Below are 24,305 nucleotides of genomic sequence, written 5' to 3'. Positions count from 1 at the left end.
CGTTTCCCTGTGCTCATCGCTTCACTTGTTCCCTCCTCATCATCCAAACTGCTCCTGCTGTCTCTCTGTTTCTTCCGCACTCCTCTCTGAATCCTCTCCAGCTTCATAGCCTTAAGACGGTCCTCACTCTGTTGTGAACACAAGGCATTGGCTATGTGACATATCCTGTGTAACTTCAGTGGCCACTATTTTGCTTACTTTGATTTGTAAACATGTCACTATAACACGTACATGACAGTGTTAATGATATTGAGTGATTGACTATAAACACTGCCATATCTATCTATCTATCTATCTATCTATCTATCTATCTATCTATCTATCTATCTATCTATCTATCTGTCTAAAGTCCCCACGGACACCTTGCCTTAACCACGGTATATTATTTGTAAAATACCCCATTAATACTGATTTGGTCGTTATTGTCATCAGTGGCTAAAGAAATTTAAAAAAAAAATGTATTAACCTCATGTTCTAATATTCATAATCCTAGTCTGTCCCAGTGGGTGTGTACCTCTCTGTAATTAAAATTCAAAATGTGTATTGTACGTAAATGTCGTGTAAATGATTGTGTTTTCTAAACAATTACATTACAGTTTCTTTTCAAAAAGCCTTCTGACAATGTACAAACATAATCACTTAAAATGAAAGCTGTGCCTGCAAGCAAATAAATAACAAGGACATATACAATATCTGCCAAAAAACAGTCTGTAGGCTATAGAGCATGGGTTTAAATAAAAAGTGTGGCTTTGCATCTATGACACTGTGTCCTTGTTCATCCATTTAAGCTGTTGATCACTATAACTGTGATCACTGTAAGCGGTTTACACTGTATTACTTTTTGTGGAGAGGGAGGTTTTAGCTGGAGAAAATGCTGAGTGGCTGGAGACTTTACATAGTGGCTGGTGAGCCAAAAAGTTAATGTCAAGCCCGGTGTGCGCCTTGAAAAGTTGCTGCTGGGGAAGCTCAGAAGGTGTTTCCTCAAGGTTTTTCCTACTCTCTTTCAGCGACTTTGCTGTCATCTGCCAGTGTGAATGAATAACTGCTTTTTGTCATGCTGACACCATTTTTGGCACTTCTCCTATAAAAAGAGCTTTGTGAGAGAGAGTTCACAGTCACTTTGAGTCAACAACAGGGAATGACTGCCACCTCTCCAGAGTTTGGAAACTTAGAAAATATATAAATGACATAAATTGTCAGTATGTCTCACTGAAACCCAATGTGTCTCTTATACGCCAAATTCATTTTTTTCTCATAATTTCCTATGGATTACAACAAATGAGGCTGCCATTTCACGCTCGGTGCTTAAAGGTCAATTATGATTAGCGGTAGAATAAGAGGTATTCATCTCAAAATGCCTAAAATTTAATTTCTATATTACTTACCGACTCTCTTTCATTCATCAGTGATAGATTATGTAGATTGGAATAATAGGACAAAGGAGTGTTTCGCAGTTTAGTTACATAAAAGAAACATTACTGGTAATTGTAGTCATAGGAATTGTTGGAAGTTGTTGCACTGCATTTGTTAGCTGGCATGACTGGTTTTCTCTGTTATAGAAAGCATCTGTGTGATTCAGTTACTAGCATGTCTATGTAAATAGTTGTTTGTACATGTTGGATTTAAAAGATGAGAGGAAAAGAGAAAAGAAAAGAAAAGAAAGGAGACTTTTTATTGCCTCACATCAAGGGTTTTTACTTCAGAGCCCACACAAATGAAAGATTTATTCTTACCCAGGGATCTGGGTTCATTAAAATATACTTCTACTTGCAAGTCTTGCCATGTAGCAACCCAACAGTAGGAGGCCTGCAAACTACTGAGTCCTGACCGTACTACTGTATTATACAAATGATTCTTTTTTCTCCTTCACTTGAAATGCCATGGTCAATGAATTTGTGCAAATGGAACATATAACAAAAACACATTACCATTACCTCTCATGAATTCATTATGCCTCCATATTTAGAAAGCATTTGTCAGGCTTTGAACCCCCCCCGCATTCATAATGGATCAAAAATGGAAGAGACAATGGCTTTGCTATTTATTAGCACACATATTGCACTTCCTTATGTAGTAGGAATCACCTCAGTCATTTCTTGTGCTTAGATTTTTCGACAGTCAGTGTTTAAAAACATGATTTACAAGAAAGAAGAGTAAAAAAGCTGCTAAATGGGGAGGATGAAGAAAAAACATTTTAAGACATTGTTTCTGTTTCTTGTGCTGTATTTTTGTGTCGTTCTCTTATAGGAAGCGGCTGTCTTGCTCTGAGTCCCTCTACATGGAAGGGGACTCGAGTCCTCCCCTTGGAGCTCGGCGACGCTTCTCAGCCCTGATGGATACACATCGTTTTGCCTCACCGCTAGAGAGTGAGCCAGACTTCCTGTCCCGCCAGACCTCTGTCAAGGCCCGCGGGACCTCACTGGATGGGGCCAGCGCCCCTTCACCCAGCCTACTGGAGCAGAGGAGCAGTCTGAAAGAGGCCAATGGTGCAGGTAAAGCAAGAAGAGGGGGGACATTTTTTAGAAGGGACTGTGTAGGAAGAGGGTTGGAGGGTGGTGAAGGACAGAAAAGTGACACGGAAGTGACACGTACAAGTAGATAGAAAGAAATGAGTGGACAGGTTGAGAAAGAGAGGGCAAAAATGAGAGACACTAAGAGGGTTAGTGAGAACAAGTGAAGTCAACAGAGAAAGCAAGGCGGTCTGAAAGTGGAGGAGGTGAGAAAGCAGCATATTATAATACCATAATGCCACTTTACTTGCTGTGCTTCTCCACAGACAAGCCCCCTAGACCAGGCGACACATCAGGAGCTGCTGTGGCCACCGTGTCATCCCCGTGCCCCATAGCAACTAGTCGTGATGTAGTGACTCCTCTGTATGACCCTCTGGGGCCACGGGCCACGAACGACCTGGTCCTCCGCAGGGCACGCCACCAGCATCTGTCCGGGGACGGGGAAAAACGCAACTCCAGACCTGGTAACAAGGTCATCAAATCAGCCTCCGCCACCGCGCTGTCTGTTATCATCCCAGCTGGTAAGCGGCACCGGGACCAAGTGTGATGGTTGATAAGCCAAAAGTAGTTGATGTCTTCATTTCTGTGAGAAATCATTGGAGGCACAATGACATCTCTTGTTTTCTTGCTTTTTCCCGATTCTCTTCCTAACTCCAGTGGAACAGCATGGGGGCTTCTCCCCCTTGGCCAGCCCCATGTCTCCCCGCTCCTTCTCCTCCAACCCGTCATCCCGGGACTCCTCTCCCAGCAGAGATTTCTGCCCGATGGTCAGCGTGCTTCGCTCACCCATCACCATCCATCGCTCTGGAAAGAAGTACGGCTTCACCCTCAGGGCCATTAGAGTCTACATCGGAGACAGCGACATCTACAGTGTGCATCATATTGTTTGGGTAAGACAGTTGTAGGAGAGCACATTGTTTTGGAGCTGCCATATTGGCTTTGCTAAATCCAGAAAATCTAGTTTTATGCAGAGGTCAATGGATTTAAATGAACTGACCTGTAAGAAATAATATGGAGTGCAGATGAGAATATAGAAAGATACAAGGATAGATAATTGACCAGCCGCAGTATGCAGAGATTTCACTCTAATCTTGTTCAAGAGGTAATGATTGATATCTGTAGTGGAATATAATGAAATTTTCTCTGTGAATTGAATTTTTTTCCTGGCCTCAGCTGTTTTATATTAATTAACACTCACTAGTACCTCCCATAGCTAAAGTACAGAGACTACTATTTTGTCCTTCCCTCTAATTCAGGTCAATTCTTTTCAGTTCAGTTAAATTCAGTATAATTCAACTTTATTAATTACCAAGGGGCAATTATATTTTTGGCATTGTAAAAAAAAAAAAAAAAAGCATAAAACAATCACAGACACAGATGTAAATGACACGAAAGCAATGTCAAAGCTGTATGGGGCTGAAAGTACAAATTAATTCTAAAATATCTAAATCTAATGTTATATTACACAAATTTATAGATTCTTGGTTCTCTGCTTCCTCGTTTTCGCACAGAAAATAAAACATAAGGCCATAATAGTCTTATATTGCATTGGTATTCCCCTCTTATGAGACTTCAGTCTGTGTATCTTCTTTCTAATGCCAGCATGTTGAGGATGGCGGCCCCGCCCAGGAGTCTGGCCTGTGTGCCGGTGACCTCATCACCCACGTCAACGGCGAATCCGTCCACGGCCTGGTCCACACTGAAGTGGTAGAGCTCATCCTCAAGGTAGTGATCATGTTGTCTCTATTCGTAGTTGACTATTTATCTATAAAGGGTCAGCATCTCTCAGTACTTTGCCTATTTCTGTCACAGAAGGGCCACTTAGGCATCTATTCATAGCTATCTCAAGTGAGGAAAGTGCTCACAGCCCTCTCTCGGCTGTTGGTTTAATGGCTTTCTCATCATTTCAGAAACACACAAATTCTTCATTAATTACCTCCACAAATAGAATTGTAAGGGAAAGAGAGAGACAGGATGTGAGAAAGAGAAATAATCACTAACACCCATGGGTAAATAGAAATATGAGTGTAGAACGCGTTAATGTTATTGGTTTGTGCCCGTGCAGAGTGGGAACAAGGTGACAGTGACCACCACACCTTTTGAGAACACCTCCATCAAAGTGGGTCCCGCCCGGAAGGCCAGCTACAAGTGTAAGATGGCTCGACGCAACAAGAGGACCATGGGAAAGGACGGCCAGGACAGGTAGGAGCTTACACAACCACATCGCTGAAATAACACTGTCAATGATTGTATTAACAGATCTCATTTTACATGGAGAGCTTACATGGCTTGTCAAATATAAGGGGATTTGTCCTCTCACAGTATACTTACAGTAATATCGTGACTCCCTAGCTGATATGTTACCTTACATTACATCATGTTAGAATTAGGCATGTGGCAATACGGATTTCAGGCAAAAATGTAGTATTGGTGCTGGGGATTTTACTCAAGACAAAATACCTGATGCCAAAAGTCTTGAATAATATGTTAGAAATAAAATTTAACTGTCTTTGTTTTCTGCATTTTTGGAACACAGAAGCCTGTATTTCTCAAATTGTAAGCGAAATAATGTCTGTTTGTCAACTATTTTGTTCAGTGACCCCAAACTAATGGTGCAAGCCTACACTAAGGGATCAGATTGGCATTTAGTATTCAGTAGTATTCAGTGCTTAAAATCTTGTGCTAAATATCGGTATTTAAAAAGTGATATTGGTTTATCTCTGGTCAGAATCCAAATTTAAGTCTAGTTTAAATGTAAGATCATGAATGTTATGCCAGTATATTTCCATAACATTTCAGGTCTTGCTTTCTGGCTCATGCTGTTTACAATCTCTCTCCATCCTGCAGTAAGAAGCGCAGCTCATTGTTCCGTAAGATCACGAAGCAGTCGAATCTGCTCCACACCAGCCGCAGTCTGTCCTCTCTGAACCGCTCATTGTCATCCAGTGAGAGTCTGCCTGGCTCTCCGACTCACAGCCTGTCTGCCCGCTCCCCCACACAGGGCTACCGCTCCACCCCCGAGTCCTCATACCTCGGTAAGCACTGGAGCTCAACCTTCCTGTATGTGTTTAAATAAGATCGGTTCACAGTATTACAAATATCGTCATGGTAAAAAACAATTTTAATAGTAGCAAATGTCCATTGGTCTAATACACACCCTTCCCAAGCTAATTGTTCTCCCTAAGGGACATTAAGTTACCTATGACCTTTATCGACCTCTATTGATGATCAGAAACAACATTGACTGGTCAACATTGACTTCCTCCACCCCCCGTCACCTGGGATGAAGAGCCCTCTATTCGACACAAAAAATAGCATTTTTAGAGTAGACACATATAAGTTAGTCAATTAGAGTAGAAATCCAGCAGAAATGTTTAATGACTAGGTAATAAATCATGCAAAACATACTTTTTAAATTTTGAGAATGAGCTTTTTAGCATTCAGAACTGATACGTCTTGAGATGCCAGTGGATCGATTGCAGCACTCGGGGTTTGGATGAGTGTTGAAATTTCACTGGTTGGGTTTTTTTTTTTTTTAAATCCAAATTTAGAGTGTTGGCTAGAAAGTGAATTCTGAGAGCCAGATATGTCAGCACAAGGTCAAGTAATTCCTGAGTCACTGGTATCGATCAAGAGTCTTATCAGCCCTTGTCAGTAGATTATGGACATTTTTTGCTATGGGGCAGTAAAAACTTTGCCTATTGCTCTTTAAAATAACATAACTCAGTATTAACAAACCATGACCAAAAAGCTAACGCTGATGTTATATTTGAGTCAAGAGAATTATGTACATTTTACTCAGGGATCTATAACTGTATTGATCTCTTTTTCCTTCTGCGCATTCTGTTCTTTTAGGTGCTTCCTCCCAGAGCAGCTCCCCAGCCTCCAGCACTCCTAACTCCCCCGCCGCCTCCCAGCACATGAGGCCCAGCTCCCTGCATGGCCTCTCCCCTAAACTCCACCGCCAGTACCGCTCTGCCCGCTGTAAGTCTGCCGGCAACATCCCTCTATCCCCGCTGGCCCACACCCCCTCGCCCACCCAGTCCTCTCCTCCACCGTTGCCAGGCCACACTGTAGGGAGCTCCAACACCACCCAGACCTTCCCTGCCAAGCTCCACTCCTCGCCGCCAGTGGTCCGTCCCAGGCCAAAGAGCGCTGAGCCCCCACGCTCACCTCTTCTCAAACGGGTGCAGTCAGCAGAGAAGCTGGGCTCACCTCTGACCCAGTCCAGCTCTACAGGAGGACTGGGCGGTCCACTGAGGAAGCACAGCCTGGAGGTACAGCACTCTGACTACCGTAAAGACGCATTCCTCTGTGAGGTGGGGCTCCAGAGCCTCCTGGAGACAGAGGGGGAAAATCTGCCTCCCAACCCCCCGCCCCTGCCTTCCTCCCCAGCCTCGCCATCAGCTTCCAGTGCGCTGGAGACTGGTGTGCTGAAACCTGCAAGGAGACTTGGGAGACAAGAGTCACCGCTTAGCAGGGAAGCACTCCTGGCTGGTAGGGAGAGGGAGAAAGAGAGGGAGAGAGAGAGGGAGAAAGAAAGAGAAAGGGAGAAAGAGAGGGAGACTAAGACAGCAACAATCCTGGAGAGATCGCCAAGTCGACTTGGAGCCACAGAGATCCAGTCATCCTTTACTAGAAAATCTCATGCAAATGAGTTACCGTTGAGCTCCCAGGCTGGCCAAAGCTCCAGACTGCAATCCCCAAGTACAGACGCTACCAAAGTTACAACACCTAGCACCCCTACCAGAACAACAGGAGGTCTGGGGGGTCTCAAGGGGCCTGAGAAGAGCCCCCAGACCCAGCCAGATTTGCCTCCTAAACCACAAGATAAAAAGGCAGCTGGGAGTATGTTCTCTAATGGTAAAGATCCCCAGGAGCAGCTTGGAAGCAGACCTGAACCAAAGCAGGAAGAAGAGAACAGGAGTAGTCTCAGCAGGCCTAGCATACCCTGTGGTACCACAGGAAAGGGCCCTGTGCTGAATCCAGATAAATGCACCGGCATTGGCCCAGCCGTGACCGGGGTACCTCTGAGCATGAGCAAAACCTTTAAACCATCAGGTATTCAGGACAGCCTGAGGAAGTGTGGAGCTGAGCACAGTGACTTGAGGACTTCAGATTTGGGCTCCAAAAGCCCCAAACTCCCAACCAGAGTTCTCGCTCCTGTTGCCTCTACCCACGGCCAGCCGCTCTCCCTTGGCAAGGTGCGGCAGGGTCTCGGGCCTGTCAACTGTTACCGTGGCACCCTCGACTGGGAGGACAAATGTCGGCTGGAGGTTGTGGAAGAGCACTCGCCTTCCCCTTCTCCCTCCCCTACCGCTGTAACGCCCTCCCTCTGTGGACCTTCCCTCTGCAAGTCACGCCCTGTCTCCCCTGGTGACAAGACAAGCTTTGTCACCCAGCTGACCACTGTGGCCAAAAATGTCCTGGGACCAATCAAGCTCGGCTCTCAGGAGGGGGCCAAAAGCAAAGACCAGCAGCCGAAAGCAGCGGAGGACAAGCAGGGAGGCTCAGCAGGGAAGTCTGAGACTTCTGCTGGAGGCCGAGCGTTGGCAGCGGTGGTGACCCAAAGTCCTGTTAGTTCACAGCTAGAGAAGGCTGCAACAGGTAGCACCCCCCAAAAGATGTGACCTCATGGGGTCTCCGAAGGGGACTTTAGGAATTGAGATGCCTTTTTTGGAAGAACAATGCAACAGAAGTCAAGCACTTAGAAACAATGTACATTCCAATTTCATAGTATATCAGATATGATATTTATTGAATCCAGTTATTGACTGACTCTAAATGAAATTCAGGAGTGAAAAAGTCCACTGTAAAGGTGCATTTATTGTTGATTTTCTATTATAAAGTATCTATTTAATAAGAGGACTCTTCGTGTAATGTAATACTCTAAATCAGATGTATATATGTGTGGGTCTGTGTGAATGCATGTCAAATGGTATGTACTGTATATGTATAATAGGTACAAAAAGGTCAAAAAGTGCTTTACTGATCAAAACATGCTGAATACTGTGAATACCAAATCCAGTCACTCTATTTTGTATCTCAACCAGCCCTTTTGTCTTTTTCCTGTATCAAATAAGCCACTGAAACAGAGGATAAAGTGAGGCACAATCAAATCACAGCATTCACATTTAACAACACAAATGGCACATGCAACACAAGTTCGACTACAGTGGGTAAGCAAACAATAAGATGATTAAGCTAATTTATTCTCGATCCAGCAGTGTACTTTCCATGAGTTGATTTGCATAGTCAGACAAAGCCAGGCCAGGCATTCTGTCAGTGGATGTCACATCAAGCACTGTCCGGCTCGCTCGCTCACTCACTCACTCAGGGGTTTGGTGTGCATGTGTATGTGTGTGTGTGTTTGGGACGGGAGGGGTAGCAGCTGAATGCAAAGCCACCTTGGGTCTATTTCTGGTGGTCCTTGAAGGCTGCGTCCCGTCGCAGGGGAAAGCAGGGTCGACAGAGCTCAGGCTCAGTCCTTATCTCTGCTTCGCAGGAGGGCCACCACAGCCCTGTTCTCACTCTGCCTCCGACTGCAGCGTATACACACACACACACACGCATGTGCGTGTGCACACACATACACACACACACACACACACACACAAACATGCTGCCACAGGAAGTAGCAGTGTCAGGAGCTGATTTTCATGCAATTTAAATCCATACCCCTGTGGTCTGAATTTGGATGTGTGTGTGTTTGCAAGTGAGGGAATGTGTGTGTGTATGTGTTGTAAGCACGCGCGTGTGTTTTCAAGGGATAATTGCACTCCGCCGTTTAGCTCACCAAGGGTCATGACAGAAATTACACTGGAAATAAATGGACAGCATTCAGTATCCACTTACATTTACAGTGCACGTTTTGCTGAACTGGAGGAAGATCCTCTGCAACTTGATTGTCAATTCACACTGGCACAGTAAAGATTACTACTGTAGATATCTGTAAAAAAAAATAATAAAAATAATAATAATAATAATAAAGAAAAAGATGTTGTAAGCACATATACGCTAAACCCATGTATTGATTTGAGCCAAAAACACAAGCAGGCAGTGGTGGATGTAGCATAATTTGTTTGTAAAAGGGCTGAACAGCTAAGATAGGGTTTTCTCTCGGATATGGGCATTCTGGTATATCACAATAAGCCTGTTATCGTGACAACAAGGTTATGTGTAATCAAAATGACTGTGTTGTTAGGTACTACAAGTTAGGTAGTGGATATTGATTATCAATAGAATGCTCACTTTGTACTATGTAAGATAGTGATAAAGGTGTTTGAATCAAAAACCCGCATACCAAGAGTGCTGAGAAGAGAAAAATGTTTGTAAGTGCATAAAGAATCTCTCTATCTCTCTCTCTCTCCCCCCACTGGGTGTTCTCCTTCATTCCCTCTCATTTCTTTCTGAGTAACTATCCTATATACATGACCTTATGCATAACACTTACAGCTGTGTGTGAGGACTGTTGTCAGTATATTGGATCTAGTCCATCAAAGAATTTGGGTACAGGCTCTCATGCGGTTCACTATCATCCAGTGGGGGGTTTTATAATCGGCATGGTACTATACTGCCCTCAAGTGGTTAAAAATGGCCACTGCTGAACATAATTCTATAGGAATTTAATATGAAGCCAAGATCACTGGTGTATTGCAGACTGGATGTTGTAAGTGATAGGGTTACTAAATATGCATTTAATTTTTTTATGACAAGGTAATTGCAGTAGGTAATCAAGTGAACACTTGAAACACAAATCATTCCTTCTCTGTTGTCTTCTTCACATGACTGTTAATTCTACCTTCTGGAACAGGAATTAACATTTTTTAAAAATATATTCTCTTAAATATCCTAACGATAAGGACACCTTATCATGAGTTCTTTTATATCTTGATGTAAGAAATGAGTCAGAAAATCAGCCACAGGTAACTTGATGAAGAAAAATAACTGTACATGTAATCTTATAATGCTATTATGCCCGCTTTCAGGTCCTTCCCCAATCAGTGGTGTCTTTTCTAGTGTTATTTGTTTGAGAATAGTTTTTTGTCAATTCTGACCGATGGCGAGTAGTATGACATGCACTTTATTTAACAATATTTTGTTTCACTAGCTGGTAGGCTATTTGTTTTGTCTGTATGATGTTACTTTGGAGAGAAAAATATACTGTATACAAACTATAAATACATGGATTCTACAAAAGAAAAAAAGGTATAACAACATTCCACATTTCTCCGTTCACTGAAAATGTATTTATTTGTATCATGGGGCATTTTTGTTTGTGATTGATGTAATTCAGATGCAGACACCTGAAGTGCAGTATGTGTAATAAAATTCAGAGATTTGTTCCAAGCTTTGCCATCGCTCTTACTCATGTGGTTGTTGATCTGCCAAAAAAAAAAAAAGAAAGAAAAAAGAAACCTAGAGATGTCATTTATCTCAGAAAATATAAACCACAACACATAAGCAATCAGCAGACATCAATATAAACTCACAAGTGATCTCTTTTTTATGTACATCACTCATATTCCTCTTTACGCGTCTATTCTTTTGTTCATTTTAACATTTTTTTTAATTAGGGCCAAGTAATTTGTACGTCAGCGATTACATAACTGTCAGCGTAAATTTTAACCAATGAGAAACCGCTGAGGTCCATCGATTAAATTTTAGCCAATCAGCTTGCTCGCAGTTATTAGTTCAGCCATTCACGTTATTCGAGGGAAGGACAACAGGAAGTAAATGTCCTCTGCTCGCTGTCAAACGTTGATGGTGAAACCACTGGTCCGGAAAACCAAATACCATGTATAGGTTATTTGTGCGGTCGCAGCGTATATAGATTAGCATATGTTCTGAAGAAATACAGCCTCCCTTTGCGGATATCGACGGTGTTTCGCTGGAAATCCGCAAAAGGTCTTCGGACAGTCCGGCTTGAGCCTTAGCTAGCTAACGCCGGCTAGCTTTTGTGGGAACGGGGTGTCAAGCTAGCTCGACGCGACTCAGCTGTGAAGAGTGTATTCACCGGAGGAGAAACCGCAGAAATGAATCACATCATCGCCAGGTGACGACCAGCTTAACCAGTTTGACAGCACAATGAGAGTCAACATTTTATTTGTCGTAGTTAAGAGAAAAGGAGGAGCGTAACGTGAAGGTGTGAGTGTTTTTAAGTTGTGCGCTCCCTGTGAGGATTTTTTTTTTTTTTTTTTTTGGCTAGCTATTGGAGTGGCAAACCAAGGTAGAGACATGGGAAGTGGTGGATAAAGCATATTGAGCCTTTTCCCACAGCCTAACAGGACCACAGGCGCCATTAATATGCGCGCTAAGTGAACTCACACAGACATGGTGCCTCTCTGTTGGCAGGTGACAAGGTTTAGGTGTAGGAAATTACATTGCACTCCTGTTGTCTTATATTAGCAATAATTCAAATTTCCCCATTTGTGACCATGAATAGCAGATTTACTCATTTGTCGTGCGCCCACTGAAATCACACTGCATTGGTCTTTATCATGTTGAGGGAGGTGGGTGGCCCATTTTTGGGATCCTGAGACATAACAGCGCAGAGATGCCATCACGACAACTATTTTGCCTGTTTTGATCAGTAGAAATTTGGGTAACAGTCACAACAGCTATTTGACAGGAGGTGGAAAGTAACCAAGTACATGTATTCAGGTACTATATTTAAGTATATTTTTCAAGTGCTGACACTTGAGAGACTTGATACTTTTATTCTATTTATGCTTCAGGGAGAAATATTATGCCTTTCAGTCCACTGCATCTACTAGTTATTTTGTTGAATAAGGTTTTACATGCAAATCATATAATGAGCCCATAAAATACGATGCACAATTTGAGTTTAAACTACCTGGACCACCTGCAGCATTAAAATAATCCTCACAAGCTTTTGCATCAATTATTGAACACTCCGGAAGGAACATTTGAATGCAGGACTTTTACTTTTAATGAGTTTTTTATATATCGTACTGACACTTTTACTTAAGGATTTTAGTGCTTTTCCCACCACCGTTGACAGGTTCATGTTTGATGGTGGATGATCCAGTTGGCCAATTACCAGTTGTCTTTGTCAATCTGTTCCAGTTTTATCACACTATTGTCACATGATGGCATTTTCATGTTACTTTTTTCTCTAATGCAAGTGGAGACAATCCCGTTCCTTGTTGAAACTGCAAGTGTGGCTTCAGGACAGGGTAGAAAAGTCACTCGTAGTTTCCATAGTGGTTATGTGATTTTGTCTCATAGGCCTACATTGTGTAATTCAGGGTAGGTCTATATACTTCACAAAGTGATGACATTCACATTAAACTTAAAAAGACAAAGTTTTTTAGGAAATTGAGACTTGCTTTTTTCTTACAATCTTGACTGTTGTTGCTCTGGCATATAATGAAAATCATGTGATTTGATGGTTCTTTGTGGCAGCACAAAGACTTCAATGGTCCAAATTTATTTTTCCTTCTGACATGCCCTCACATACAGCCAAGAAACCTGCATCTCTACCAGTTAATCTGTAACCTTAGCATTTCAACTCAGTCACTCAAGAATAAATCATCTCAGGAAAAAAAAAAAACTGACTGCAATCAGGCAAACAGGCATAGAATAGAGTTGTTAACTTTAGGTGAATCAACATCACAAACTACCACTCGAACTTCTCGAACATAAGCAACTTTTGCCCTTTGAAGAGTATAGGTCATTTATAAAGCCCAACACCATTTGACACTGAGTGTGCTGAAGAACCCTATCTGGCTGTAACCTATCAACTGTCAGTAGCTATCCTAATCTCTCCCTCCCTCCTCCTCTTCCTCAGTTCTGTGTTGCAATGAGGAGCGCTGGAGCCCGGCTCTAAGACCTCTGAGCCATGAACTCGGTTTCCCCCAGTGCAGTGCAGTATGTGGGGGGAGTGATGCAGGATGAGCTGGTGGAGACCCGGAGGCAGCAGCCCCTGGAGCGACGAGGCAGCTTTGGTCGCAGGCAGACCCAGAGTCCAGATCCCAGCAGAGAGGCAACCGGAGAGCCGGATGAAGTCGACAAACTCAAGGCCAAGCTGATGTCGGCGTGGAACAACGTCAAATACGGTATGTTGTGGTTCTTCAGGAAAGAGTATGAGAGTGTGTTTGCATTTATTTACCAGCCGTTGTGTGCTTTTGTTTATACATGTGTATGCCCATGTGTAAGACTGTGTGCATTTGTGTACTATTTATGTCACAAATCTTCTACGGTAAAGTTTATTCAAAACAGCAGTGACACCGATCTGACGTGTAACATAAGTCAGCTTCCCCTCTCGGCTACTTTAGGAATTTCCTCGCCAACTTCCCCTTTCCTCTTGCTCTTCTCTCTGCTTCAGGCTGGTCTGTTAAATCTAAAACCACCTTCAACAAGACATCCCCTGTCACCATCCTGGGACACTCCTATCTGCTCAACAGTGAGGGTAAGCTCAAACCACAAACATAAAAAAACAACTACTCTGTATGTTTAGGTGAATCTGTTGCCCACTGAGTCTCTTTTTCTTCACTGAAAAGGGAAATGTGAGATTGCTAGTCGACAGAGAGGGCAGAGCCCAAAATGTTGTGGTATTGTGTGTGTTGGTTAACCACTATGGTGTAAGCCTCTTTCCTTCAACAGGTGGCTGGGTTGACATCAGAAAACACAAAATAATAGGAGATAAAATTACAGGAAGGTTTATCGCTCTCACTTCTGTTTCACACAAGAATCCTCCAAACTGGTCTTCATGCCAAATCTACATCACAGACAACATTAACCCTTGACTTCATGATTGATCAATGATCTCTCTGTCTCTTTACCTCCCTCTCTCTCAGATGAGGTAGAGCGTTTCCGGTTGGCCTTTGTATCCAGGCTCTGGCTCACCTACAGGAGGGAGTTCCCTCAGCTGGAGGGCTCCAGCTGGACCACGGACTGTGGTTGGGGCTGCATGCTGCGCAGTGGGCAGATGCTTCTGGCACAGGGGCTGCTGGTCCATTTGATGCCACAAGGTTTGTCTGTCTCTCTCTCTCATATCATATGCATTCTCACTCTCTCACAGAAAGTTTAGGTTGATCTGCATAGAAGGAATACTATGTGACAGTCAATCACTTGCTTTATCAGGACTGGTTGTTGTTTTGCCCAATCATTCAAACAATTTTCACTATTCTGACTGTAAGCCTCACCGTGAGGCTGCCTAAAAAAACACACCATTTAATTGAAAACATCTAAGAGAATCATTGAGTCAAGACAGATAAATATATTCTCTGCCACACGCCTGTCCCTCTCCTCCTCTGACCCTTGCTCCTCTGCTTTGTCTTTCTCTTATCCACCCATAGTTTCTTTCATTAGCTGATGGGGTTATTTCTCACTCTCATTCTGTCTCATTATTTGTCTGCTCTTTTATTCACTGATTTCCCATGTCTTACTCATTGTCAGCCTCTAGTTCTTTTGGCTACCTGCTGTCTGCTGTTGTCTCTGGCCCATCATCTGTTGTTTCTGTCCTTTATTCCATCTGTCTCTTCTGTTGTCTTTTCTTTTTGATGGTGTTGTGTTGATTAGTATGGAACACAGAAGACTTCTGCTGTGTGATCGCTTTTGGCTAAAACCTGTTTTGTTTTTTTAATTCATATGTGTATGATATCCATGCATATGTTTAAACTCTAAAATGGGCACATTTGCTGTGGCTGGGTACCCTCTCCATATTCTGCTATTAAGAAACATGCTGTAGAAAATATCTATCAGCTTGTCACAGCTGTCCTGGTTAATGATGCCAGTAACATTCAAAACAGAAAAATTGCACCTTAAATCAGATTCATCTCAGCAAGACGCTCCAGCTGCAATCTCAGATGCACACAGATACAGATTGATCAGAATAATCTTTGGACAACTTAATATGTAATGCAGTGTGCATGTAAATTACTGTAGACCTACTGTCACATCAGCATGTTTTTATGGTCCCATGCTATTTTACTTCCACATTTCAACACTTGAGTTACCTGGTCAGCCAATGACATTTTCACTCTGCTACACATGAGATGCCCTCCCATCTTTGCTATAGGTCACTATAGAAACAATGTGCAGAAAGTCACTGATTTCAGCTTAAAAGCTAAAGACAGATTACTTTTTTTTGGTCCCAGATCTTTTTATATTGTTGATGAGCTGATTGTGACTCTACTTGAAGGCTGACAGCAAGCCTTTTGTGTTCTGTAGACTGGGCTTGGCCAGATGCACAGCAGCTATCCGATGTGGACTTGGAGGTGTTCAGGCCGCACTCCCCAGCGCGTGCTGGAGGGGTCCCTATCCCCTCCTTTGGGTCTCCGCGGGGGCCCAGCACCCCACAGAAGTCCTTAACAAGTGAACAGACATCCAAGTGTATCCCGAGGAAGAAGCCTGAGTGTGGGAGGGACAGGCAGGCAGAGTCCACCCACCGCAAACTGCTGACCTGGTTTGGAGACCAGCCTCCAGCTCCTTTTGGGGTTCACCAGCTGGTGGAACTGGGCAAGAGTTCAGGGAAGAAGGCTGGTGACTGGTATGGCCCCTCTGTAGTGGCACACATACTAAGGTAAGGGCTCTATGTTCGAAGAGACGTTGTTCTCATAAGTGACAGTTTAGGCTACTACTTACATAGTTGATTAAACATTGTAAACATTTTGCAGTACATTGACAGTCTAACCCCCTGCGTGTTTTTTTTTTTTTTTCTTTTCCTTTAGGAAAGCAGTGGCAAAAACCTCTGAGGTCCACAACCTGGCTGTGTATGTGGCTCAAGACTGTACAGGTATGCTTAACAGGCTAGTAGGGTGTAATATGTGATACAGATAGTGTGCCTTGTGATAGTTCAGGTAGCAACATGACAGTTCAGTGTATTTTGTTTTAATATCTTAGATTGGTTTTGCTCAAATCTTTTTTTTAATGATATAATCTGAAGCAATTCTTATCTGTGCCTGTTTTTGTACCAGTGTACAAAGAGGATGTGGTACATCTGTGTGATCAGTCACTAAGCCAGACTCCCTCTGAACCGCCCAGCCAAGCCTGGAAGTCAGTCATCATACTGGTGCCTGTCCGGCTGGGAGGCGAGGCACTCAACCCCTCCTACATCGAATGTGTCAAGGTCTGTAGGCTCTCTTGCACCACCCATCCATTTACTGATTCTTCTATATGTTGTGTTCTCTAGAGCAGTGGGGCCTGTTTCTGTTTGACACCCACATTTATGAGGATTGCAGTATTTTCATGAACTGGTCCCAGGACTGACCAAAACACTGAAAAACCAAAAAAAAAAAAAAAACTAATATAGTTCATGATCTTGATTGATGCACCTATACCATGTATTATGTTTTGGTGATCATGCTTTTACTGGCATGATATTTTTGATTTAATCTTTATTTCACCAGAAAATAATGTCATTGAGGTGCAAAATCTCATTTCCAAGCAAGTCCTGGCCAAGAAGGCCTAAAAGCATGACAGCAACAGAAAGCTTTAAACAGTAACATCGCAACAAACATAGTAATTCTTGTCGCAACAAAAACTAATAACAATGTTGTGCAATAAGTCTAGGCTCCGAAACATGTGCAAACAACAGCGTCACACCCATATTGCAACCTAAAGCCCTGGACAGAGAGAAAGCTCCTATTGTTCTCAGTATCTGCAGGCAAACTAGAGGTCATAAGTGCCACATCAAATTAGTGACAAAACTCCAAGCTTCATCTCAGAATCTGGTTACATTTTCTGTGCATCTACACAGGGAACAGATATCCAAAATAGTGCTTTCTGACATCTGTAAACTGCAGGAGTGACAAGTTGATTGTTTCTCCTCCTGTGTTGATGTTACTACTCTCCATTGTGCAGCGTGCACTAACACCGTCATATGCTGTGTATCAAAAGACACACGTCCACTGAAACTTCTGTCCGTCCAGAGCTTTAGTTGTGCTCTGTCGTTCCTAGTTCCACCTCTTTAAAAATACTCTCACTGTTCATTTTCAGAACATCCTGCAGCTGGAATGTTGTATTGGAATAATTGGAGGCAAACCCAAGCATTCACTCTACTTCATAGGCTTCCAAGGTGAGACTCAGCCTCGATTTGCTCTTTGAAAGGCAGAATTTTGTTTAGATGGTATACTGTGTACAAATGATTACAAAGACGCAACTAATAGGGCCTTAAAGCTACTGTACATTAGCAAGCTCCACTAATTGGCTGTACAGTATCTTCCTCAAAACCTGTTAAGAGAAGTGAGCTTGTGTTATACAAACATTGTGTGCATTGAATGTAGTGCTGGGCGATATGGAGAAAATCAAATATCACAATAGACCTTTTTCACAGCAGCCATTTTGACATGAACAGCAGGGTAAACACAGGTGTTACTAATGACATTTAGGTCTAACAGAGGCGAGGCTCTGGTATTCCTCTTGGTTCACTGGAAAGCCTCTGGCACACTAATATGAAACAGAGTCTTCATTAATGCCATTAGGCACACATTGGTTTACCCTTCTATTTCATGTCAAAATGGTTGCTGTGAAAAGAGTCTATATCTTTCAACAAGTACCTCAACATATTGTAGGGATGACTACTGGTGCTTTTATGAGATATTTACACATGAGATTTTTCTCATGTGTATGTAGACGTGGTTACCAAGCACAAATAACATCTAGAACAGTATAATACGTAGAGAAAACCACATCCCAGGAAAAGATAACACATATTCCATTGATATCTTTGTTTTCCAAAATCTAGTCCAATTTAATGCATTCTATCTTGTCTCACATCACAAAAATGATTATTATATTATTATTCATTATTTATTATAATTATTATATCGCCCAACTCCACATGTCATACTCCCAGCTCTTTGTCACTCTGATCTCATTTTCCACACTTCCTGAGTTGTTGTAGAAAGACTTTTTGTCTCAGTTGACAAGAGCTTGCAAACTGAAAAAAATGCCCACTGAACTTGATCACTCATTTGAACATTTTTATGTCAGTCCGCATGGGAACACTGTTAAGAGTCAGCTATCAGATTAACCATTCAGACGATGGCGAAACCAACAATTAGACACTATTGCTATGTGCAGGGCAGAGTAAGAGGCAGCCAGTCAGGAGCCTGTGCGACGCAGAGTCATCATTTTGTTTTGATTTGTTTGTGTCCCGTTCAGAGTGTCTGTGGTGGTCAGCAGGGACAAAGTTTAAGAACAGGCAAAGGCCAAAGACTGGATATAACTAGGACATTCAGATGTTATCGTCTCAAGAAGTTACCATGCTGTGTGTCAGCTGAGCCCCTTGTGATTCATCTGCCAAAGACCAGTTTAACTAGCATTTAGCACTTGGGGAGTGCTGATTTTGGACCTTTGCTGTGAGATCTCATTATTCTACCTGAGTCCTTCCTGTTCAAGAAACTCTTCAAGAGTGGTTTACGAATCAAACAGAATTTTAATTCACAGACAGAAGAGCACTGCAATGTGGAAAATGCAAGTTCTCTCAAGTGTAAAACAAGACAGTTATTTTTGTAAAGAAGAGAGCAGAGAAAGGGAGGGTATCTTCAGATAATGTTGCTGAGGAATGATTGAAGGTCAGGAGAGGCATTCCTTTGATAATACAGATATGTTTCTCCCTCGTCCGTCTTTCTGTCCGCCAGACGAGCAGCTGCTGTATCTGGACCCTCACTACTGTCAGCCTGTGGTGGACGTCACACAAGTCAACTTCCCACTGGAGGTTTGTTGCACTCTCTGTGTTTCTACATGTGCCTATATGTCTGTCTCTGTATCTTTATCAGTCCAGTCTGTCTGCCTTTTATCTCTTTCTATCACACCATACTGGACTTTGGCATATGACTTTGGAGTTTTTTTATGTCTTTTTTTTTTTTTTTTTTTTTTTTTTTTTCCAAAAGAGACGCAATACAAACAAAGAACATGAGGTCAAGGGGAGTCACAATACAGATAATGATACTTAGGCATTTGCAATCCTCTTTTTCCTGTTGTAGCCTCAGATTATAGGTTAGCCACTTGTATTTAAATCCTTTGGGGTGTGTCCAAACATTTAGACATTAAAACCCAGTGTTTTGGAGGTTATTTTCAACACCTCCTGCCAGAATGGCTTTATAAGTCCAGAAAATATGTGGGTGGTTCACAATTGTTGTCCCACCTTCCCTCCAGTGTCACAGTAGAGTCCATGTTTGTTTGGTTTTCTGTTAAGAGGTGAAGAAGAAACAACAACAAGAGTCTCTCCAGGATAAAGAGTTTGTGGAGGAGAGTTGGGTTTCCCAGGCATCAGTCCACATCTCCTGTTATTTGTTCTTTTTGCATTTCCTTCTCCCACCTTTGTTGCAAATTCTGGCATACTGTTTTAATGTTTGGGGTTTGTTCAAGATGCCATAATATATCCTGCTTATAACACACTTGTTAGTCTCTGAAAGATATTTTGGTAAGTGTAGATGGCTCTTTTGGTTGAAGCCTTTTATCTCTTTAGAAAAATAGCTTCAGAGCTGTAAGTATCTATAGAAATCCGTCCTGTCCAACCCTTACATCTGGCATATATTTTGAAAGCTATCCAGCTCCCAGTTGGCAACAATTCAACACAGAGCGACAGTTCCATATTGAGACCATTTCCTGTGATGCTGGTATGAAATCTGGATCATATGCTGGCCAACTGTGTAACTTGATCTCTCTTTGAAGCTGAAATCGCTTAACTGCCTCCGTCCACACTTTATGTGAGACTTAATCCGTGGGTTTGGATTCGATGCCAACCCTTCTTTCTCTTGAGGGCAGCCAAGGAGTGACTCTATTGGTGTGTCTATTCACCATATTTCAGTACCGTTCCATTTAGCCACAAAAGTGGAATTAGACCAGTTTACTAAATATCTCAGATGGTCTGACAGATAATAATCCATTAGACAGGGAAGAGCTAGCCACCCCTTTCCTTTTTGTAGCTGAAGTGTTGAATAATTCACGCTGGGTTTCTTGTTACTGCAAATAAAACATGATATATGCTTATTCCACTCTCTGAATTGTTTGAGAGGGATCTCTACTGGATTTTGTCTGATTGTGTGTGTATAAAGATTTTTAGTAGTTTTCAAAGGCTCTCTGGATCCTAACGTAGAGTCTTAGTTATCCTGTTGGTTACAGAGCCTCTGATCTTAAAGATTGTTGTGTCTGCCTGCTTTTTCCAAAATCTCCAGGCCAGTAATTTTGCACCTTTTGGTCCTGCTTAATGGAACCTCTACTTCCTAAACTTTGTTTTTTTTTACTCCTTCACCAAGTACTTTATCAGTTTCCTGTCTGATTGGTATCATTTTCAGTCCTTACTTGTATTGCTAGTAAGAACTCTGTGACTTTATCCCAGTCTCATAACACTGGACCGATGACACCCAAATCCTTCTGTGTTAGTATCAGTCTGTTTCAAAGTTTCTTGAATTAGGGGGATTTTTCTTGGCCAGTGCTGGAGCTTAGTGACCATGTTGCCATATCATGCCTTTTGCCACTGGAAATCCCAAACCATGTTTTGACTGCAAAGACCCTTAAACATGACATGTCCAGTTACTGAGTTGTTAACACCTTGACCTTTTTATCGTATGATCTCTCTCTCCCTCCACCACTCTGCAGTCATTCCACTGTAGTTCTCCCAGAAAGATGCCCTTCAGCCGCATGGATCCCAGCTGCACCATCGGATTTTACGCCAAGAACAAGAAGGACTTTGAGTCTCTGTGTTCTGCTGTCAGTGCGGTGAGTTTCTGTCCTCTTCCCACAGCCTGATAGAGAATACATAGAATAAATATATTTTGTTCACTTATTGGTCTTAAATGCATATTGAGTTTGCACTGTTAAATATTTCTCCCTTTGTTTAAATTGTACAAATGTATTCATTTCTTTGTTTTCACTTTTAACTATATTATATTATATTTCAGTGCACACCACAGTAACTCGTGATGGTGTGCAGTAGCCTGGAAAACTACTTAAATTGAAAACAAGACAGCTCCACTCCCAGAAGATTTTTCTTCTGAGAGTTCACAAACAAACATTTAGTTTGTGTATCAACTTGACTTAAGAAAAAGCTTCTGTTTGCCCAGGAGAGGCACACATACAGACGTTACAGTGCCAACGCACCAAAACATATTTGTACACACTTGTTCAAAAATTTTCAATTAACTAAGAGAAACTAAGTGGAGATATCAAAAAATGTTGGAGGCAACATAGTGAATGTCATGACAGGTTAAGAGAGTTAGAGATGCTTAGATTTGGCCCACAGTCTGAAAATAGATGGTTTTACCACATTTGCATGATTTTTCCATTTAACTCTGCATCTGTGTTTGAGATAAGGCCAGTTTCACAGTCACATCTTGAGTCTAGTCCTTTATGAAACCGCTTTACAGCAGAGATCCCAACTGGTTAAACATTTTTAGTCTATAATTAGGCTTAAGCCTTGTCTGTGAAACCAGCTCATGGTGTTCTGGGGCCATGAATTTTGACCTGATTTTGTTTTCATCCCAGGCCCTGTCATCATCCAAGGAGAAGTACCCCATCTTTACATTTGTGGAGGGCCAGGGTCAGGACTATGGACTAGAGGGCCACAGCAGTAACCACAGCGGGCCTGCAGCCCACATCCTGCCCCCGGGCAGGCTGAGCAGGAGCAACAATATAGGCAGCACCGATGAGTTTGTCTTCCTGTAAGACACTCTGCACTGAGGAGGATGCACTCCAAACTGTGACCCACAGGGGTCAGAAGAGGGCGCCCTTTTTCTCACTTCAAAGAGAAAAACACTATTCTCCGGATGGTGCAGCCTCAAGGCGGACTGACGCTTGTGTGCTTCATCACCCTCACTGGTTCATGGCCCTTGCTGCGAGTCATCACCTCTGTGGACCAACATGGGTATTTATAAGCTAACAGGCATCACTGGGCACTGCTGGAGCATTATTTTCCAACTGAGCAAAAAACATTATTTCAAAATGGAATATTGTTTCAAATGTTTGATGTACTTGAGATGTGCTTGAAGCATATGCTTTTTCAAGTACTCCAAAAATAATTCAGCTACTGTTTTTTTTTTTTGTTTGTTTGTTTGTTTTTTTTGTGCCCAGGTTCGAGCTGGAGATGCTAAAGCTATTGTGTGGTGTACATGGTATTTTAAAAAAAACTCACAAGTTGAGAAGGGGGAGGATTATAATGAGAGACACTTGGGAGAGGTCCCTAATATTGTCCTTGATAGTAAGGACTTGTATTATAAACCATCTGCTGTACACTCTTGTTTTTTTGTTCTTTATTCTCTGTATTAATTTATCAGTTTTATGGATATAATGTGTGTGTATGAGTATGTTTGTATGGTGAGATAGTTATTTTGTGTAGTCCTGAATAGGTCTGCTGCTGTCTTGAGGAGTTGATCATGCTTCCTTCCGCAGAAATTTCATATTTTTCCAAAAGTGTCTTGAATAGCTGTAAATTCTTTCTAGCATTGCAATCTGCCCCTAGACCATACAGCCTTTGAACACTTCCCACTTGATTCTGTCAGTAATGATTTGCTACAGCCTTGATCTCCCACACTGTTCCAGCTGTGGCTGCGACTTGCTGTCATTCACCTCACTAGCAGAAACTCACAACACTACCAGAAATCTGCTGTTACAATGTTCCCGTTGTCCCCTGAGTTACATCCGCTCCCAGGTTGGGGCTCAGTAGAAATGATCCCTTTTAGCTGGAGATGTTGTGGTGCTTTAAGTGTATCTCTGCCTGCTGACCTGCCGAATGGGGTTTTGACCTGGATTTGTTGTCTTCAAGCTTCTATCGTACTGTCATTGTGTTTTGTTTGTCACTTTTTTTTTTCTTTTTTTTTTTTTTTTACATGAAGGCTACCATTGCAAGTTGCACTACTATTGTTGATGCTACTTGGTTTGTTGTTCTGATTAAACTTGAAACACTGGAATCACATGTCAGTGTTGCATGTCATACTTAAATACAGGGATTTTCAACCTCTCTCATGTTCCGGACTCTGTAATTGACTTTCATTATGTTGCAGACCCCTCTTTCAGCTGCTTTTTCCATGGGACACTGAAATGCAAAGATATTCTGGTTTGTGTTAAGTAGTAACTTTTTAGGCGTTATACTTGACCACTGACAAGTGAATGCACAATGGTGAGATTAAAACATAATGTTAAAATAATCACTAATACATTTTTTTTTGTATTGTAACTGTTTCCAGAGAATTAAATAAAACAAACCCTCATGTTGCTGAGGACTCCACTTTGAAAACCACTGCTTGAGTGGCTCACACGTTCCTGAAGAGATGCACTCTTCAGTTGCTCTCAGCCATTCACTGCAGGAGCAGCACTAACCTCTTACTTGAGGACAAAAAGTAATGCTCTCTATATTAGATTAGAAGGCATATTTTGGGATCACTTTGGATGATTTTGAGCAATTTTGAAAACACATTTTCTTTTAGATTATAAACAAATTAAATTTGACATGCATAATGTATTTAATCTCCAAGCGCCTGAATTATTCACTGCGCTGATGTCACAAGCTGAGAGAGCAATGCTGCTGTATAAATGGTGACACAGTAGTGTAGCTTATTGTAATGCAATATTTTGTTGGACATGTGATTGGGTAAATGTTTGACCCAGATTTTATGTAGGTATGTGACATGATGCTTTACATGATTGCTCTTATCTATAGATAGTACAACTTTCTCATTTTGTCTTCTGCAATAGCAAATACAGAAAAAAAAAGAAGCAAAAAACAGGCTTACTACAGCTTGATATGAATTTTTGCCCATTTTCATTTAGGATGAGTGTCTACAGTTTCTGAAATCTGAACATGTTTAATCATAATTCTAAATTCAA

At 42.0% G+C, this 24,305-nt stretch overlaps 2 protein-coding genes across 2 annotated transcripts in view; both read left to right on the top strand.

Annotated features, from left to right (window-relative positions):
• Positions 1 to 10,868, top strand: part of mast1a (microtubule associated serine/threonine kinase 1a) — a 73,451-nt gene extending 62,583 nt beyond the window's left edge. The window contains exons 21-27 of the mRNA XM_030050358.1: positions 2,248 to 2,492; positions 2,777 to 3,031; positions 3,168 to 3,400; positions 4,113 to 4,235; positions 4,576 to 4,712; positions 5,358 to 5,545; positions 6,366 to 10,868. Coding sequence (XP_029906218.1) covers positions 2,248 to 2,492; positions 2,777 to 3,031; positions 3,168 to 3,400; positions 4,113 to 4,235; positions 4,576 to 4,712; positions 5,358 to 5,545; positions 6,366 to 8,140 — 2,956 coding nt within the window. The 3' untranslated portion in view covers positions 8,141 to 10,868. The remainder of the gene's footprint in view (positions 1 to 2,247; positions 2,493 to 2,776; positions 3,032 to 3,167; positions 3,401 to 4,112; positions 4,236 to 4,575; positions 4,713 to 5,357; positions 5,546 to 6,365) is intronic.
• Positions 10,869 to 11,231: 363 nt separating this feature from the next.
• Positions 11,232 to 23,440, top strand: atg4da (autophagy related 4D, cysteine peptidase a). Its single transcript, XM_030050344.1, has 11 exons — positions 11,232 to 11,565; positions 13,324 to 13,591; positions 13,861 to 13,944; positions 14,333 to 14,506; positions 15,708 to 16,059; positions 16,208 to 16,272; positions 16,454 to 16,605; positions 17,475 to 17,553; positions 19,121 to 19,197; positions 21,084 to 21,203; positions 21,969 to 23,440. Exons 2-11 carry the CDS (start codon positions 13,375 to 13,377, stop codon positions 22,146 to 22,148), a joined length of 1,500 nt encoding a protein of 499 aa, XP_029906204.1. The 5' UTR covers positions 11,232 to 11,565; positions 13,324 to 13,374; the 3' UTR covers positions 22,149 to 23,440.
• The last annotated feature ends 865 nt before the right edge of the window (positions 23,441 to 24,305 follow it).

Source organism: Myripristis murdjan, chromosome 1, assembly GCF_902150065.1.
Source record: "Myripristis murdjan chromosome 1, fMyrMur1.1, whole genome shotgun sequence".
Taxonomy (NCBI): domain Eukaryota; kingdom Metazoa; phylum Chordata; class Actinopteri; order Holocentriformes; family Holocentridae; genus Myripristis; species Myripristis murdjan.
This window is presented reverse-complemented; position numbering and strand designations above follow the sequence as displayed.